A 20,970-nucleotide genomic window follows, 5' to 3' on the forward strand; every position below is an offset into this window, starting at 1 on the left:
CCACATTTTTCGGAAAAACGTTAATAGAAAAGCTAATTAATTAAACAGATCCTGCTAGAGGAAAGTCAAATTAAGAAACCAAGTCAGCAGGGGAAAAAAATATAATTGTAGGAGTTTTTTTCTTGCATTAAACTCTTTTCCTTGCAGTTAATGAAACCACATGCTTGCTGTTATTTGGTCTTCAGTTTCTAAATAGACTCCTAAATAAATAAAAAGGCACTATGAAGACAAGAAGAAATTTCTGTTTACTGCTAGAGCTATGAGCTTCCTCCACCATCAGCAATGTGCAAGTGGAGGACAGAATCCATCAGAATAACAGTAACATTACTAAGGTTACACTGGAACCATTAGGTTAATTTCATTATTGTGTAAATTTAGAATGCTCAGTTTTAAGTTCAAGCTCTTAATTAGCACCAAGATAAAATATTTACTGCCAGTGTTTTTGAGCACTGTATTTTTGGCAATATATTTCATGCCTCATTTGCTGCTGGAATTATAAGCTTCTCAATTAGCAACTGCATTTTTCATTACAAGAAAATATAATTTTTCTTTAATAGCACGCTGAGGTTATACTGAGTCCTCCTAGAGCACTCCAATTAGATAAGAGAAAGTTATTAATGAGTCATGCAAAGGCTTTAGTGCAATAAATGGCACTCCTTCATTCAGATTAAACAACTTCCACGCAGCGATGCGGCTGCGCTGGGTACGGCCTTGCAGCCGCCTCTGTGAGAGCCCAACACAACTGCCCGGGCTGGCGCAGCCCCGTGAGCCTGGGGCTGATAAATCCCACTCCAAAGATCTCACTCCTGCTTCCAGACCTCCCACCTCCTCAGCTGCCCTTCTTTTTTTGTTGTTTGTTTGTTCTGCCCCCTGTTTTTATCTGCTTAACGTGATTAGAGGAAGGCTGGGGTTGTCCTCTAGGAGCCTGCACAATACAGCCTTAAGACACTGAATCTGTCTGCAGACTCAAAGAACAACATCAGGCTACTTCCTAACCCTCTGCTAATCCAGAGCTGTTCTCCCATACTTATCCCAAAGTACAGCATCATAAAGAAATAAACACAGAGGTTTTGCTTAGATTTTAAAAACACTTTAGATTCATATTCTGAAGTAGTTGTATAGATATTTAAACTAGCCATGAACTCTAGATTTAACCATTTAATTTCAGCATGATAAACCACACAAGGTTTTTTCTGTTATAGACATGGACCAATTACATGTCACTCTCCCCCTAAATCAGCACTGTCCATTGATATTTGTTAAGCTTGCTGATCCAGCAATCTTTAAGGCATACAGCAAGATGAATAATAGAGATTTGTCAGTTAATAACCACTATAATTCAGGAATGTCACCCAGAATTGTTTTGTTTAGTGAACAATATGCTGTCTAATTACCCTGCTCAATCATAACAGCACATATCAAGAAATACAGAAGGCTTTACTTTACCAAAGTGCTGTACCATATAGATTGTAGAAAGTTTGAAACTACCACTTGTTTCTCACCATGTACGATAATCCCATGGATTTTATCAATTAAACAAATGAACAGTATTTTTTTCTTAAACCTAACTCTGTGCTCTTCACTGTAGCTGAAGTTAGAGAAATCCAAAATCCACCTTCTCTAATCATCAATGTATTACTGCAATGTGCACCACTCCAGCAGAGCAGAGAGAGATGCTGTGTACCATTAGGTCTGATTTATGGCATGTTTGGGGATTCTGCTATAAAAATATTCGATTTCAAATAGGGGCTGAGGGCTACCCACTTTGAAGGAAGTTTTTCCTGTGAAACAGGCCAATGTAAGTATTCCCCATTTGCAACAGAGTAGGCACTATAAACAGCAGCCTGTTGAAAATTATTTAAATTTCTCCAAAGAACCTCTTGATTCTTTCCTGGCGTTTGGTCTTTTAAAGTAAGTAGGACAGAGAAATTGTTCCTAACAGGAATAGACACCAAGGCATTCAAATGTAAATTACCATTTTGTATTTGAAAGACACTTAGTATTATCCCAGTGACTTTCTAAAATGTCACAATATTTGCTTTCCCAGCACTTGAGCTAAAAGGCAGATTACTTTCGATGAAAGTGTCAAACTCTGCTCCCTATATAATGACATCACACTTAAAACAATAATGTCTAGGAAGAATCCTCCCTATTCCTGCTTTGGTTTCTTTAAGGAAAGGTATGGAGAAACAGAGAAAAGAAAACAGAAAAAAAAGGAAAAAGGTAAATAAGGAAAACAGAATGATGAAGAAATAAAACTTTTGGAAGACAAACACAAATATTATGTCGAAGTGTCTGTTTTCTGTAACACCACTGGATAGATCAACTCTGAACTGTTCAGCATGGCAAAAGTGAGGGGCCAGGAGCACCAAGTTACAGACCTGCAAAAAGGTGGCTCTTAGTAACAGCACACAAAAAAATCAAAAAAATCCAACCACTAATCTGGCCATCCTGCACGCTCTGAAAAATGCTTGACTGCAGACACACAGTCCTGTCCCAAAAGGAGCTCTTGTATTGTTGAGCAATTATGTTTTCAGCAGTACAACAAAACCACCACAGTCCATCTTCCTTTTTGACAGCCGGGAGCAATAATCCCTTTCTAACAGGAACAGCCTCTCTCTCCATGTGGTTTTTCACAATATACTGCTTTTCTCAGCTATATGGTTTTAAAGGCTTATAACCTAATAGGGAGACATACATGATAATCCGAGATTACAATTGGTATGAAGGCTACTTATCTCACAGATTTACAACTCAGCCTCTACTGGTTATTCATCTCTAGGAGTTCTGGAGCAGAACTTTTAGGTACAGATTTTTTTATTCCTTCTACCTTCTTAGCAGTAATGTACAGAACACAAAACACAAATAAGACTCAAACACTCAGGCACCATGCTTCACGAGTGTTACTTTGGGTTCTTCTGTATTTGTTTTTTGTCTGTTGTCAATTTTTTTTTTTAAATCTTCAATAGGTTTATTTCAGAGAAAATAAACTCCTTAAACACAGTAAACATTAGTATATGGCTATTTTAAAAGGAAAATTAGGTGGAGAAAAGGTTATTTAAAATAAATAGTACGCCTCTCTTTAGCTAGAGGGGCTTAGAAATGAGTTTTCAAAAATGTATGATTATAACCCTCACAGACCAAAAGGAAAAGGCCAGTGTAGGAGAAAAAAGGACTGTCAAGCACATGGAAATCACACCCTATTTATTGCTAATACTTTCTTCATACCCATTAAAGGAAAAGACAGGTGACCATTAGTTGTTGTCTTGTGTCATAGCTTTGTCACTAATTATTTCCCACTTCTCATGCGCTGACAAAATCACTCAATATGAATTTTACACTACAAGTAATAAAATTCCCCTTTAAAAAACCCCTCCTTTTACTTGCAAAGATAAAAAAGCCTACATTTTGGTACAGCAGAAGAGGGTAAAGATTTTAATCAGAAACATGGGACCACTTCCAAAGAACAGACTGACAGAGACAGCCTGCCATCTCATTAAAAAAAAATCTGGTTCACTAATTAACAAAAAAAGTCAGGGCTATCATGGTCTCTTGGACGAAAAGAAAACAGAAAGAGTAATTTTTACAAAATATTTAATCTTAATATTTAAAATAATTTATTTTTTTACAAAATTATTTCCCCCACCTTTCACTGGCAGGAGGCTTGTGCAGGCCTGTGCTCTGGCCTGAGCCTTCCTCCAGAGACGGCTCAAATTCATTCACACTAACACGACACATTAACCTGAATGAAAGGATCAGGCAAGCAGACTCAAAGGGAAAGCCTGTGGTGCAAAATACATCCAAACAGTGATCCCTGAGATGAGCTCAGCTGGTTGGAGCCTGGTGCTAATAACACCAAGTTTGTGGGTTCAATCCCCATATGGGCCATTTACATGAAGAGCTGGACTCAATGATCCTGTGGGTCCCATCCAAGTCAGAATATTCTGTCAATCTGTGAAAGTGTGGAGGGCACCCAGAAGGGACAGAAGTGCTGGCAGCACTGCCTGCTACTGCCTACATGAGAAATTAAATCCTGGTGGGGAAACAGCTGCTTCTGTGGGCCCAAATCCACAATAATGACTTCTAGCAAGGAGGTCCCACTCCAATCCTCAAGGCCTTCCTGAGCTGCCACCAGGCAAGAGCCACTGCTAGGAACATCCTCCCACCCACCACCCAGCCCATGATGCCTCTTACAGGCAACTCTTACAACTCATCTATAGGCACGTGCTGTGTCTTCTCTGACAATGCTCCAATGCCATGGTAACAAACCTGTTTATCTATAAATGCTGAGACTGATGGGCTCAATCTGCCAAAAAAGCACCACACTGCTGTTGAGAAAACTGATTTAAGTTAACCCATTTTAAAGGCAACTTAGACAAAGAAAAGGTGATGGACACATTTTTACTCCTTAGTACTGAGCTGCCCAAGTAATGCAATTAGCAGCAGCAAGAGGATGGAAGTGTCCTCCAGAAAGTGCATTTGTTAAAAGCCTCTGGCTATAGACCAAGTACTGAATTAATTTATAAATTAATGGCTTTCTTCTGCTTTGCTTTACCTTCTTGATCTGTAAGAAGATACCAGTCTAAAGAGAAAAGTACCATATCATTACTGAAATGAAAACACTACGAGAATTCTCCCTCTCAAACGACACAAAAAGCCCCAAAGCACTCTTGGAATCCTGTACAGAGGCACCAGGAAACAGCATGTCCATTATGTACGCCCATCATCGCTCACAACAGGTATGTGCTGCTACTGGAGGAAAAATAATGAACATTTCCATTAATTCCTACTGCTGCCCAGCCCTCTTCCAGGAGCAGGGTGTTTCAAAATAAATCCCTGCTTAATGATCAGCTAGAAAGATGAATCCCCTGTATTTTGAGCTACCTTGTAATGAAGAGGGAAAGCCCCTACCCTTCTCTCTGCAGAGCTTTGCTTCCAGTAGTCACCAGGAACATGGAACAGATCATTGTTAATAACAGGTGCCACAATGATCTATTTTTAAGTGGTGGAACGAGACACAGGCAGATCACGAGACAGGAAAGATTAAGAACAGGAGAAAATAAAAGCTGGAAGTATACAGTGAAAAGTTAAAAACATGAGCAAGAAAAGGAAATTATCTTCAGAGTCTCCTATCACATCCTGTGCTGCAGCACCTGAGCAAAGTCGGAAATGTTTGCATAGTAGAGAGTGCAGAGGTTAGAAGATGTTATTATTTCCAAACCCTCTTGTTGGCTTTGATAGAAGAACTATGAGTTTGTGTTCAAAATTAAGAAAATCCAAGTGTGCTTCGTTAAAACATGTGCTCACTCTGCATTCTCTTATGCTAACAAATAACTCTGACCAATGCCAATGCCACTGGAATCCAGATCTGGTGGCAGAAATGCTTCTGCTGTACCTACCCACCAAGTACATGCACCTGGGTGAATTTCCACTTTAAAGCAATTTGCTGACTAACATACATACAAAATATTAACAAATAAATCCATTTTATTCAATAACGAGAAACGCTAAATTACTAGAAAACTTCAAAACCAAGAAAAATAAGCAGAGCATCAAACCTCCACGTTACAATCATTCCTGAGAAACACAGTGGGATTTATCAGCTCAAATAAACACACTTTGTGTTTAGACACAGCGCTCCGGGCAGATCTGAATGTTACTGATGCAGCTTCCCAGCTATGTTACAAGAAGACATCAGCCCCAGACTGGACAAGGAAGCAGCTAGAAACACTTACGAGCTACTGAGAAGTTATTTAAAGGTGATTCCCGCTGGTCCACATCCTGTGGCCGCTCCTTGTAGCCAATGAAGGTGCCATCATTCTTCAACAGAAAATACCGTGGCCTCCATGTTTTGATGTATTCTCCTGGAAAGAGAGGATGGGCAAAGGGAAACAACATCAGAAAACACCCCGAAATACTGACACACCAATAATTTCTGTTAATATTGGAACTATATGTCATCCTGACAGCAGCAGTTGTAAGAACATTCAGTTCAGTCTGATACAAACAGTGGAAAAACACAGGCACTGAGTCACATACTGATAGAGATGTTAGCCATAAAAATTGGACTTCACAAAAGGTAAACAGCTATGTTTTGTTCTTCCATCTACTTCGATTTCCATTCAAATTCTGCAACATCTGCCTTAAATGCATTTTAAATTTTAAAAAAATCAGAGCAGATGTCCTATGTATTATTTTTGCTATTGTCATTTTTCATACTGACAAGTGGAGAAATTTTTTTCATTTACATTTTGCAGCGCAAGTATTTTAAACAAGAATGGGTAATTTACTAATTAGTCAACTGCTTTATCAAACCAACAGTCACTTTCAGACCATAAGAAGATAATTCTCTGCTTATGTTACATAACATCACTCACTTCTCTCACAACATCTCAAGCATGAAACACAAGATGATATATCACAATATGAAGGAGAAAACACTGGATGATGTATAGCCACCACAAAGTCAAAAACAAACATCTACTCTGAAAGATATGCCACCTTTCTTTGTCTGAGGAAACACCCATTGCTCATCTGAGTAACCTGCACAGGTGACACTTGCATGATTGCATTACAGCCACATTCAAAATGTCCAGCAGCAGAATAAGAAGGAAAGAGTTAATCAAAACCTCAGTTATTTACTGGATTTATTAAGGTCTTCAGAGAAGGAAGCAGAAATCCCATCGATGGCTCTTCTGGATGACTGTCAGTATGCCTGAGTTTTTTGCTCATTTACCAGATCATTGTTTTCTCAGGCACTCTCAAGAATCTCAAACAGCTTTTCATGGTGTCAAGCTGCCCCTCTAGGTCCTAAAAGGTCCTGTTTTACTCAACTGAGTCACAGAAATCTCATTCAAGGTGTTATTCTAAACACAGTAGTGGCCACACTTTTCCAATTCTGCTCACTCCAAAAACTGATTTAAAAATTTTAAAAGCAAGTGGTCAACTACAAATACCCACAGCCACACATCAACCATGCCCTCCTCCCTTCTGTAAGGTTTCTCACTGGTTTGTTTAACACTGAGGAGAAGATGAGAGAGCACACTCAGAGCTGAACTCCTTTCCAGCCTGCCACAGCAGGACCACACCTGTGCACCCTGTAAGGCTGCCCTGCAGTGGCTGGTGCCCAGTGCCCACAGGTTCACCTGCTGGCAAGCTCTTCAAACAACCAAGACAGATGAGAGGAGAAGGCTCACCAGATTTATTGGCTCTGGCAACCTTCTGCTGCTCTGCTGTTCTCCAAGGCTCCTCTCATACTTTCCCATTGCTCAGCTTTCCTCTGCTGGTGATTTCTCTCCCAGCAAAGTGCACCCTGTCCCAGGAACTCCCTTGCAGCTGCTTTGTCTCCTTCCTGTCCCCACAGACCTCCTCTCCATCTGTGGTGCAGTTTCAACCTGCTTTGGGCAGCAGCTGTGTCACTTCTCCGTTCACACTCATCCTTCTCCCTCCTGCACACAGAAGCAGAAGCAACCCCGACGCCCACACAACACAGACATGGGTGTGCACAGCCCTCACCAGCTGCTTTCACCTCTTTAGTCCTCACTGGGATTTCAATTTCCTCATCTAAAACAAAAAACTAAGAGCTACTGAACTGTTAGGGAGAGCCACACAGTCACCTTTGCAGTGGCCACATCTGCAGAAAACATCCATGTGAACTAATGAAACAGGTATGGGGCAAGACAGAGAAGAGGAAAAGGAACACAAACCTTCTCATTGTTTCTTTTAGAGATGGCTGTTACTGCCCTAAGTGCTACACCAGCCTGTAAGGCGATTACCAAAGTGTCATCATCGCTCCAGGAATTTCAGAACTCACCTGTCATGGTTTAACATTTATAAGCAAGAAGGTAAATGTAGAAGGTTTTGTTGTCATCATCTTTTTAATTCTGACCTTAACCAAATGCCGAAAACTTTCTGGGATCAGCAGGAGATTATGAAGCCTTTCACATTTAAATTATCAGTCCAACTCGGCCCAGATCAGTGAGATTACTCCAATCTCATTACTGTTACACCACAGATGTGACTACAGGGACGAGAAGACACTGGCATGCTCAGCCCAGCTCTCGACTAGAGGTTTGCCAGTAAGCAGGTTGGGAAGGTGGCTGCCTAGACCATCAGGATTTTGGAACATGCTGTTACATACCTGACTCCTTGGCATTTTCTTCTCTTGCATATAGCACACCCAGGAGACCTAATGACCACCACACACTCCTTATCATACCTGCACTTACGACTAAATCCAGATTGGATGGGACAAATAATATCTGAACAGGGACAAGACTGGGAATTTCTACTTCCCTTACTCCCTCATTTATGCTACATATCCTCCTCACTGGCATTTACAGAGGGGACAATAATTTTTTGCAGATTCTGAAATTATTATCTGGTTATTTGCAGCGAAGTACACATAATTTTAAACAGAATGACACTGTACTGTCACAGGAGACTTTCTCTAAGATTAGATGCTTATGTTTGGCTCTCATACTTTCTAACAGCTTTATCCCACCGATCTGCTCCTCTGTTAGAAACACATCCTCTAACAGGATTAATCACACAGTCTTTAAAATTGTGCATTCCATACATATATAGCATCCTCCTCCACACTCACCGCTTCTGTGTGAAAAATCAAGGATTTCATTACCACCAGCCTTTCTGCAGAGATCATTCTACTTGGATCTTCCTTTAAGCATTGCTTTAGCTGGTTATGGTTCCTGATCCACCTTTTTATTTTGCACATAAATAACATGATTTTATTTGAAATTTTTCCACATGTCTGGAGCTTAATGAATACTGTAATATGGCAATCCAACATATTATTGATTATTGTTCTTGCCAAGGAGAGTATGAGGCACAGTGCAGTATCTGTGGTACAAGTTTTTATTATATAACACACTGAGGTTGTACTTCTGCATCCTGCAAAAAAGTGGCAAGACACTGCCTGGTGTGTGACTTCCCAAGGAAAAGATCTCCAAGTATAATTTTACATTCAAGCCTGAGCAAGCTATCATTCCTCTGCAGAAGCTCGGAAACACAGACTCACCAACAGTCATCAAAAAGATGTACAAAGTGCATATTCTTAAGAAACAAGTTTATAGTTTTATGATTAGCTAAAAGACTATAAATGGCCTACAGCCCACGAGGACCACATCAAAAGGTGACAGCAAATCTTGAGTACTGGAGGCAGAAAAGGAGTTTGTCAATAAGACAAAAAAATAATTATGTGGAACTGCTGGGACAAAGCTGTCTGAAAAACATCAACACCTTTTCCTTCCTCCAATATACTCAGCAAGCTGTCACGTCTCAAGAGTGAACTGAGCTGTTTCAATTTTTGCCCTGTGTTCTTTGTTCCTTGTTGTGGTTTTGTTTTTAAGAATCACAAGAAGAAGTTACTTGAAGTCACTAATATTAGCAGTTATGTACTCACACTAGAAAGAATCATACCGAGTACAGTAAATGCAAGCATGTGTGGCAAATTCTATCAGACAACACTAAAAAAAAATAATGATCCACCATGGAAAAGTGAACAATTTACAAAGCAAAACATTTTTTCCTCTGTGATTCATTGCTTGTGTAATGCCCTGGCAGAGCCTTCTTTGTTTTCAGTAACAGAATGCTAACACTGCAGAGACAGGAAAGCAAAAGCATGGGTTATAAATCCTACATATAAAATCCTGGAACCAAACAGACTCCTCTGTAGCTTGCTAGCTTTATTATTTAAAATCTTTATGTATCATTCTGTTTACTCCGAGCAATTTCCAAATTGCAAAGATTCCCAAACTGTATATATCTGGAAACATACACAAAGATTGTTATAGACTGATTTCCCTTTATTGCCTTGTGCCTGCCCCCACACACTGCACATTAAAATACTTAACACACACTCAGAATGTAAATCCATCTCATGCCAGAAAAGCTTTTTCGCTGTAACACATACTGCAAAGCACTCTTATGCCTGAATATTTCAGAAAAAGTTAAACACAAAACTCCTTTGGCTCATGAAAAGTTAATTCTACTGAGGATTTACAATAATGCAGGGTTAGATTATTTTCCTCTCCTCCCCACAACAGTATCTCACCGAATCTGGAGCTGTCTACCACTGATAGAGTGTCTAACATCAGAAACAGCTGCCACTCCCTGGGAAGCTCACGGGGTAAGTGGAGAATAATGAGCAGCAAGCACCAGCAGAACAAAAGAAAATCCATCTTTATTTACCAACTGCTGCATGCTTGTTGCTGCATCAAGCTCATTCAAAGCCAACACCACACCCTTTAATTCACAACAGACTATATTTAAGAAGCCTCTGCTTTTGTTTTAATCAACTCATACATACCAATGGTTTGAAAAAAAAATCATTAGGTTAACCAAGTCTGCATCCAATGCTACCCTTGATACTTACAAAAGCACCTGACCGACTATTAACTTTCTTATGGCCCAAAGTAACCAAGTAACAAGCCCAGGAGCACTGACAGAAAACAAAATCTCAGTTATATGAAATGCAGTCAGGTGGCTACCACAAATCTACCAATAAATAATGCATTCAACTTTCTGCTCTGAGCATCAGAAGTAGCACCTTTGATTGTATTTAAGCATAACACTCAAAAAATTAGAGCTTTTGAGTTATGCAAGCCTTCTCTACATTCCCACACGCTCTGATGATGTAGGGCACTCCCTGCTTGTACAGCCCCAGTTCCTGTCCGAGGGAACATGAAAGTTATGCCAATCGAAACGCTAATGTGCCACCCATCAAAGGCACAGTGACTCATTTCTGAGCCTCAATGGCCATGAGAAGTGGTCTGCATCCTGTCGGCCTAATAAGGGCTCAGAAAACAGACCATTTTCCTTAAAGATGTGAAGCTTTCAGGAGCTGCCATCTCGTTCGTGCTGAGGAGTGGGATGGTGATTTACAGTTAGTTCTTACTGCTTGAGTAAACTGAGTAAGTGTCCACTCGCTTCAAAACCAGCTGAAATCAAAACAGATTTGGAAAAAGAAAGCAGGGCTTGAAAACTTGCCTTTGCATTTCTAAAGCACTCGGAAGCAAGCCCTTTCCAAGTGCAGGGAGCTAATTCTGGATCTTAACGACCTGACACCAAACAATTAAGTCTAGGGTGACCTGAATGAAAACTCTCAGCTCAAGCATGTTTCGTTTTTTATAAAAATAGCTGCACAGACACCCACCAGGCTGGTGCACCACTCTTCGCTCCCCGATGCAAACTGTCAGAACAAGATATTTAAACACAGTAGATTTTCAGTAGCTTGGGGAAATTAAAAAAGAAAGGAAAGAAAAAGAGGTTATGTTAATGTCTTTCCCAACACGCTGGCGGAGAGAGGAGGACCTCTGGTTTGTCTGCCTATTCAGAGGCACAGCGAAGGGGCCGCTTCTTTGATGATTTTTTGGGGCCCCTCTCTGGATGCCTCCTCGGCCACCGCCTCCAGCGTACAGCTGCAGAGGCGCTCCCTGTGCCTGGAATCTCAATGAGGTGCCTGGGGCTGCCGGCGGGGCTGCTCCCTGGCGGGGAGGTCACTGCAGCCCTCGGCCAGCGCTGTGGGAACAGCTCTGTGCATGGCCACCAGCAACCAGGCCAGCCCTGCACGGCTCAGCTCCTCCGTGCCTGGCATGGCCCTGATGTGGGGTGCCACAGTCCCAGAGGGGTGATTGGGGTGCGATAAATCGGTTCCTCACTTTCTTCCCCCGCAGGCAGTGCGATGGCTGTGGGGTGCACGGCCGTGACTGACGTGACTGCCAACAGGTTCAGGAGAAGTGCTGCCTCCTCCTCCTCCTTGGTTTCAGCTTTTCTAAACCTCCTGCTACTTCTCAAGCTCAGGGAGAGTTGCAGTCCAGGGCATCTGCTTCATTATCATATCTTGAGGGAATATGGGGAGAGGGGAGGCGGGCACCAGAGGTGGGGCGGAGGGTGATGGATGAGCCGTCTGGTCTTCAAGCGGCAAGGGGAGCTGTGGGAGGACAACTCCTGGTCACCTGGCACCCCACATCTGTAAATTAACTTCAGAAACCAGCACACAGCCTTGGCTTCGGCCTTCCCACAAAGCTCTGTAGAAAAGTAAACGTACTGGAAGCTGCCCCTGTCTGTAGTTACACAACAGCGCAGGTGGGAAACACCTAAGGAAGGCATCGGGTGCTCTGATTCACAGAGCTGGCCATGGCAGAGATGAGAAGCCAGATTACAGAGAAAGAAAAACAGATTCTCACCCAATACTTTTTCTGTGCAGGGGATGGACAACTACCACGTTCTTCAGATTCTATCTCTCCCAAAGGGTTCAAGATCACCAGCCAACACCACCACTGCAGAAGATGACACCCCAGTATTTTTTACCACTATACTTCAACTGTATAGTTATGTAAAACTGAAACATGGAGGTTTATATTTTTCTTTTTCTTTTTTTGCTGAATTTCAGTTTAGAAGGTCAAAAATGTTGCCATATTGCTTACAGCAATCAATTTAAGCAATACCAGATATTCCCAAAGGAGCAAAAGAGAATTAATCAGCATGTAAAAAACTCCTTACTCCTACCTTTGGCACAGCTTAGTCAGGCTAGTCCTAACCTACAGCTGTCTCCAGTGGGAGAAGATGTAAATGAAATTTCATTTAAAACAGCAGTTTTAAGGATAGCTACATAAATTACAGGAAAATATAAAGTGATTTCTTAAGCTATACTGAAAACAATCTCAGAGTGAATTGCATCTTCACTCCCTCATAGTGTGAACAAAAGGACTTAAAACTACCATGAGGTGTCCAACACGATTAGAGAAATCTTTAGAAATAAACTTGCAAGCAGCTACAGGATTTTAACAAAATAAAACATTCCTGTAACAGAAAGTGCCATCATGTGTTTCTGTGCTTTTGACAGGCACCCAACTCTCTCCCATTTTTATAAATAAATAAAAATGACAGAGGAGGTGTCAGATTCACTGAACTGAATTAAGCATACTTAGAACAATTATTTCTCCCCAAGTAATTTTTACCTTGACACTATGATGGAAAATAGCACAAGCAGCTAACAAGGCACTTAAGCTAATGAGCCTCTGCAAGTTCTTAAATATCTTCCCTTAGAGGAAGGAGGTAGCTACAACTATTCCTCACGCTCAGTCTGAATATGGTCAGTGTTTCTGCAAATCAGGCTCTTAAATACACCCCATGTACTTATACAAACAGCGTGACTTGGTGCTCCAAAGATTTTATGTCTACTACAAATACAAAGAAAAATAAAAACTAAACCAGAAACACCAAACACACCACACCCTGGTGTGTTTGAACAAGGATGGGCTTTTCTAGACAGCCTCCGAAAGCTGATTCAATAATTTTACCTTTTTGCCTAAGAATCCTTAGGCATGACACTTGTGCTTATCTGAACAGATGCCTGATTTGTATATCACATACCCAATTTTGCTCTTCAGTAAATCCCATCTAGAGACTGGCAGTGTGTCTGAGGGGACAAAACAAAAAAACATACACAAACCAAAGCTCTTCCAGAACAAATTAAGGTGAACTCACAGGTTTTTAACTTTTATTCCTCAAGCGACCTAAACATAGAGGATGTTCAGGAAAAGCATCATGAATTGATCAAAAATTATTTTAGGTCCCTTCTCTCACTCTGCCCCATTAAAAAAAGATTAGGTGAGTCAAAGACTCAGGCAAGAGTGATTTTTATGATGCATTTATTTGTTTTATGAACATTAAACGTGGAAAGCACTCAGCAGAGGTTCCTCATTAAAATCCCGAAGTTGATGAGGCTGAGACATGACCTGGTAGCTTGGGGGGGTGAGAGCCCATGGGAAAGCAAGAGCAGGGGAGGGAAAAAGCAGGACACAGCCTTGAAGAAAATAAAAAACATCCACATTGAGGATGTTTTCATCCACCACTCCTTGAGTCCCTGGCTTGCTCTTCTAGGCTCCCATTACCACATCATTGTGTCATTCACAAAGTGAATCAAAACCTCAGGGAATTGTACAGAAATGGAGGGAAAAAAAAGGTTAAAGGACATTAGGGGAGATTTATGGAAACAGCAGCATTTCTAAAATAGATATGAACCAACTACAGAGGCAGTTTGAAGAGTGGGAAAAAAGCTCTCTTAGTAAAAACTAAGCTGCAGAACACTGACTTTAATAAATAAGCAATTTATGGAGAGTAAGAAATTAACACATTGTATTGTTATCCTTTAGCTTCTGGGTTTAAGTCCTAATTTTCAACATAAATGCACAGAGTTGTTTTCGGTCACTTACAAGAAAAGCTCTACCAGTAATTGTGTGATCATGCTGTGCATCAGGAAATTTCTTAAAAGTGCCAAGAAAATAAAATCAATGTAGAATTTTAAAACATTTATACAAACTGATAAATATTTCGTAGAAAGATGAATGAAAGCTAAGTTAAACAAACATTTCAATGGAAAAAATAAGAAACAATATTAAAAAAGAGGTGGTGTCTTTATAGGGCTGGGGCTAATTTGGATTTCCCTTCTTCATTTAGTCACTAGCAAGTCTACAAAATCCTGGAGGAGGACAAGAAGACCATGTTAGTTCTAATAAAAAGTTTCATTTATCTTGAGACATTTAATGGCCATCAATGGAAAAATTAGGAGCACTTCCCAGAAAGCAAGTCCTAATATTTGTTATCATGGCAACCTCCTGGTTACGCCTCCAAATTTAGTATTCCACAGATAAGTTTTACTGAGTCACTACCCCAAACTCAGCAATGAAAATCTCCTCCAGATAACAGGAGTGCTGCCTCACTTCAGAGGAATTTTTCAAAGTAACTTAATTGCATGCAGAGAATTTATTAAAGCAACTTCACCACTGAGTAGTGTAAGAGCAGAACAGCCAGGGCAGCTCTGGTGCTAAGCTTAGCCGAGTAACACAGGCCTAAGAAACTCTGCCAAGGATTTCTGTGCCTTGAACTAAGGTGTGTTGTCACTGTAAAGGAGAGCACAATCCACACTGCTGCTTCAACAGGGTCACAAGCTCAGTCAGACACATCATTACATTTCATTTATTTTTATAATAGACAGTAGAAATGTTGAGTCTTAATATAATCAAACAGCAAAATTCGTGCTGGATTTCAGTGGTACCACAATTTAGCCCTGTGACACTGAAACATGTCTAAAATACAACTAAAAACACATAAATATAATCACAACTATTTTTTAGCCTCAACGTTATCTATTATATTAAGCTCATTATACTTCTCTGTAACAGCTCCAAGCTCTAGGAGAGAGTGCATTTCAGTCACACAAAGATCTGTTTCTTACACAAGGATGAATGAAATAAAGACCAACTTGAAAAAAGACACAACAAAGACCTACCTACCTTGACACTTCTACCATAAATTAATTTCCTTGCTGCCAGCAGCATCTTGCTACACTGAAGTCACTTTTCATTTTAAAAATAGCATAAGAAATGAACAGTATAGCCCACAGAGAAGTGGGAAGCAGACGGACACAGAAGATAGGAGCCTGAATTACAGTTTCCAGTCTGCAGTGCCTCTTACTTTTGTTTTGGGAGGACATGGCAAAAATTCCATTTTCTATTCAAACTGCCCCTACAAGCAGTGTTAAAATAAACATCACCCCCAGCCTGCCCTGAACTCACACCAGTTTCTGTGGGCATCAAATCTGGTACTTGCCTCACTGGATCTTCTGAGGTCAGGGACTGCCGCATCGGCCCCACCTTTCTTCCACACCTGGTTTTCCATGCACAGCACACCACACACATTCCTTCATCCACCCAAATCCTGAAAGCCCCATCCCATAACTGAACACAGTCCACTCTCTGTAGTTCCATCTTCCCACTCTCACTAGGATGTCCCCAAAGAACAGAAGCCAAACAAACTCCAAAACACATCCCTTGCCTAACCACATTACAGCTACCCATCAGGTGCAGAACTTGCAACAACTACAACAGCTCTCCAGGAAAGTCAGATTGCCGCACTTTGAGAACATCAGAAAACCATAACTAAAGCTTTAAACTTTTAAATGACAGCTTTTTGCTTTTTCTTGTTTATTTTCCATTTTCTTGTTTATTAATTCCATTTTTTTAAAAAGGAGAGAGAAAGAACCCTATAGGTCACCTGGGGTAACATTCCTGAAAGCCAGGTGCCTCAGGGACTTCTGGCAAGGAAGGTACAGACACACATACAGAACAGCCTGCATGCAAGCACTGTTTGATGCTTAGCACACCCTGTTTTACAGCATTGCCTGCCACTGGTCCCTGAGCTGATGCTTCCAGCTCAGGTGGCAGCTGCTGGGGGCTCCTCTGCCACTCCAGAGGTCAAGCCAAGCAAGGGCTCCCGGCAAACCCTGCTGCTGCCAGTAAGGTGGGAGGGGAGCTGGAGGAGAAAAGGAGGGTGGGGGGGGATAGAGGCACCTTTTGGAGGCAGAGAACTGTGCTAGAGATGAGTTAAGATGTGGTTACAATTCTGGCTGAAACAGTTGCACGGGAGCTGACAAAGGGACAAGCTGGGTCTCTGATGGGCAGAAGGGAAGGCACTGACTGGGCTGAGAGCACAGGCAGGGCAGGGAGAGGCTGCAGCCTAACCCCCATCCCAGGCCATGACAGTCGTGCTTGTGGCCATCACCAGTCCTCTCCCGCTCCTGTCCCAGCACCAACACAGGCAGCTGAAGCACAGGTTGTGCCCAGCCTGTGGGGAGAGTATGCTCCCCACTCAGCACCTCCTTGCTGACATGCAGCCAAAGCCAGCAAGTTGGAATCTCAAAGCTGTATCCTTCAGATACACACAGACACGTAGGGATGCTCCACAGAGCTAACTGGGAACACAGGGCCCCTGCACTGACCCTGCTCCCTCACAGGCACAGCCAACACACAGGACAATCTTCCTGTGTCACACTGGCCACAAAGACTGTACCACCCTCTGGGTCTGAGGAAGATGTAGGGCTTAGATTATTCTCCTATTTACTGCTGTTGCTCATTTATTTCCCCTCCTCTGTGAGGAAACTTTTTTAACTTCAGGATTACAGCCTGAGTATCAAATTAAGAGACAAAAATGTTTCCAAAAAGCAGTCACGGAACACTTAAAATTTTCACTTATCCACAGCATACTAAACGAACCTTGGTTGTGGGCAGACTTATTGCAAATTACAGTTTTCTAAATGAAGACACATTTGGCTATAGAAATTGGACAATACAGGTAACACCCTCTTCTTTAAAAAAGAGAAAAAAAGGAAAAAAGAGAGAACAAAGGACCCAAATGAAAATTACTGTACTGGTATTTTATTTGGTGGTAAAATTGCAGCTCAACTACAAGACGAACTAAGCACAAGTCCACTACTGGGTCACTATCACTGGTTTGAGAAAATGTTTTTCTATACACTTTTCTTCCCCTCATCAGAGAATCCAGATTTCCTAGTGTAATCATATTCCCAATTTCAAAAGAAATGGAAGCCTTTCCAAGCAATCTAGTTATTTAATCACAGATGCAATACAAGATTTAAATGGTTTTGAAAAATTAGTCCTTTATTATAAAGTTTCTCAATGAACATTAAATCAACAGGTTCCAAACTTCAGGTGTAGAATCTGATTGAAGCTGCTGATCTGCAAAACTACCACCTACATGCTCCTGCCTGTCCTCACTGAAAATGCAGCCTAAATTGCTACTTCCATAAAGAAATACATCCAATACTAACAGGAGTTCTATGAAAAATTCTTGATGGCCTGCAAGGATTGTTGTACTTAGCCCAAAGATAAAATTTACAGTAATTTATATTACAGAAATCAAGTGCTCTGCAGACATGCATACAAGCAGGTTCTCATTTCATGCTGCAGTTGGAACTTCTACCAAATTTTGGATGGTGGCAATCAAACAGCTTCATTTGCAGTCCTCTATTCTTTGCACCTAATTCATGACAGCACACAGGATGGAGAAAAAGGTGGTTATGGCACTTCATTAGGTATGCTTCCATGTCTTAATCCTTAAAAAGGAAACTGTAAACAGTAAGCTGGGAAAAGGATGATGATGATGAAAAAGAAAAGACGACAGGGGTAAGGGAAATAAAAGGATTTTTTTTTTTTTAATGGAATTTAGGATTATAAAAATCAATGACTTTTTTAGAAAGAGATCCATCCATATTCCCCCTTTCTTTGTACTGAAGTTTAATAACATTCTCTCCAAGTTACCAATTTTGAGAAAATCACTGGATAAACACTTGTGTTAACCCAGCTACATGGCTCAGTGCCAAATGTAATGCCAAACTTCCCAGTTGCAAAACGAGCTGTTTTTACACACCAAAGTAACCACGCAGCAGGCCTGCCGAGCCTGAAGACAGCTGACAGAGATGACTGTTGCTGTCCCCCCATTGCACCGACATCCATCCAAATACCAACATCTGCTGTGCTACAATTTACTTTTTACACAACATTTAGCAAAACAGTGCCTCTGACTGCAACATCATTAAGGAAGTAACAACAAATAAATCGCAAAGTCCCATCAGACAATTGTAAAATTAAGGCATAGTTTGCCTTGCATACACGGAGCTTTAGTTCAGACGTGTTGGACTTCAGAAATAATAAGCATTAGAAAGCGTTTTCTTTTATTAAACACACAACACGAAATTCTGTAAACCATGACAAGTGTAATCCATCATTACAGTGTAAATTACAGTTTTGAGGATATTGACTTGACTCAGTCAGGAGAGAAGCAGATGCCTGCGAGGCAGCACAGCCTGCCCGGGACCATCGCAGCAGCCCAGACTCCTAACAGGATTACCCCGTGCCTGGGAGTGTAAGCTCTAAATTCAGGGCCTGCTCCTTTCCAAACACTCTGAGCATGTATTTGTCCTTGCAAAGTAAGGAATTAACATTCCTAGAAACTCAAGTGCCCTTTGCTTCAAAAGCAGGGCTGAGCAAGGGGGCCAAGGCAATCGGACACCAGGGCACAAAAGTGAGGTGGGCACTGGTAGTGAGCCCTGTTAGAAACTCACGGCGTGGAGGTTCAAACCAGGATCCTGGCTCCTGAGTGCAAGCCAGGTCTGGTGAGGGGTTCCACTGCACTGCCCAACACAGCTCACACCAAAGAAGACCCTACATGATCAGTGTCCTTCCAATCAGTTGTCCTTCACACCCGCATCACTCAGGGTGCAACTCAAAATGGGGCTGCACTGCCACTCTGACACTGCCACATGGCTCAGGCTTTTATTGACACACAGGCAAAAGAGGAGGAAGAACAAAGAATTTGAATCTTTAAAATTGTGACCAATTTCCAAAACCAACTCTTTCTTCCTTCTGACCTGCAGCAATTCTATGAATGCAAAAATAAGCAAAAAAAAAAAAGAGGAAAATTTCTCACTTTCTTTTGAAAATCTGATACTGAAATGAAAAATTTAATGAAAAACAACTTGAATTTTATTAGGCAACAATTAAAGGGTTTTCCCTCAATCTTTCTGCTCCATATCACCCTCTTTTAACACCTTTAACAAAAAATGCTTGAGTTACAAAAAGCAACATTTTTTGTTGGAACAATCAGTCCCCCTGCATCTCCAGACAACGTGTCTGTCAGGAACAACAACAAACCCAACACTCAGCTCGAGATACAAGAACTTGGCAGGCTGTATTTCAAAGCAGTTTCACCAAAACAATACCCTTTCCCTTAAATCCCTATCAGCTTAATAGTGGAAGACCACAATATTTCAGATAACATAGACAGCAAGCATTTTAGTAAATTCAGTGGACATTCTTTACCCAATCCAAAAATAGCCAATGTTCACAGACAGATTAACAGAAATGCTACTTCACCTCAATTCATGCTAAAGGCAAGGGGTTAAAGCTTAAATACTTCTGGGGATTTTGGCCAGTGTTGATCAGTGTTAGGCTATGTATATATGCACACACACACACAAATATATACATATTTTCACATATATATATATGCCCATTGCAGAGCACAGGAGAAGCCATGCAAAGCACGCCTGTGCCCAGATCCTCTCCCAGGCAGGGTTTTAGAGGACAGACTCCTCTGTGCTAGCTACTATGTGTTTGCACAACACAAGTCAAGGTCCAATTGGAAATTTATCTGAAGAGTTGCTCCTGTGCAAACTTTAAGTTCTGAACCTCTGAGTTTAGCACTGAAACACTATTTGTTTGTCCATTTATCCCCTGGCACGGTTGGCTTTTTGTCAGACAGATGTATGCCACATGCAAGTCATTTCCCAACCTCTCTGCTCCACCTCCCTCCACACACTCTGCACACACTCTGACCCCTCAGCAAATGTTGTAAGAGAGGAGGAAGTGTTTCTGACAGTTTGCATACTCTTCACAACAACTTTATGCCAGAGTATAAATGTTTTCTCCTGCCCTCCAACCCTACTTGTAAGGAAACAAAGCAAAACAAACACCACTTCCCAAACAACTGAATGCCCTAAACCTAGCAGCAGGAAAGGGGAGGGAAGGGGTGGAGAGGAAAGGAGAGGATGGATTACACTGAAGTTATTTTTGTCCTGTTCAAGTGGATGGGCAGAGATGACTAAATATAGAATTTATCAAGGCAGGTGAAGAAGAAAGATGACATGAGCACCATGTTCTAAGGAGTAAGCAATAAATGAAATATACTTCTACTTCATGGCCCAAAAAGCTTCCAAAATAGAACTTATTTTCGTGAGCAAGATTCTATTGAACAAATACTCAACTCACTGCCTCCTTCCCTTCTGACATGTCACAACGTACATATTTAAGGAGATACGTTTCCTGTCTCTTACCTGGTTGTACTATATATAAACAAGACTAAAAGTCCACATTAAAATGGAAAGTTTCACTCTGTGGTGACTCCGGACAGAAATTCTTTAGAAGAAAGTATGCTTGCATGTACAGCTGGGTAATAAAGCTTTGCTTGAAATCAAACATTAAGGAATGTTATGTTGTCAGTGGCAACACAAAGGATGTGGTTTCTATGAAATTTAACCAGTTGTGTCAGGGACAATTGCTTTCTTCTGGTCACATTGCAGTCCAGGGCTTG

The 20,970-nt window shown here is 41.2% G+C and overlaps 1 protein-coding gene across 3 annotated transcripts in view; it reads right to left on the reverse strand.

Annotated features, from left to right (window-relative positions):
- Window positions 1-20,970, reverse strand: part of AKT1 (AKT serine/threonine kinase 1) — a 79,044-nt gene that overhangs the window by 34,226 nt on the left and 23,848 nt on the right. For all 3 annotated transcript variants that reach the window (XM_030948563.1, XM_030948561.1, XM_030948562.1), the window contains exon 3: window positions 5,736-5,864. In XM_030948563.1, the coding sequence (XP_030804423.1) occupies window positions 5,736-5,864 (129 nt within the window). The remainder of the gene's footprint in view (window positions 1-5,735; window positions 5,865-20,970) is intronic.

Source organism: Camarhynchus parvulus, chromosome 5 (assembly GCF_901933205.1).
Source record: "Camarhynchus parvulus chromosome 5, STF_HiC, whole genome shotgun sequence".
NCBI lineage: Eukaryota > Metazoa > Chordata > Aves > Passeriformes > Thraupidae > Camarhynchus > Camarhynchus parvulus.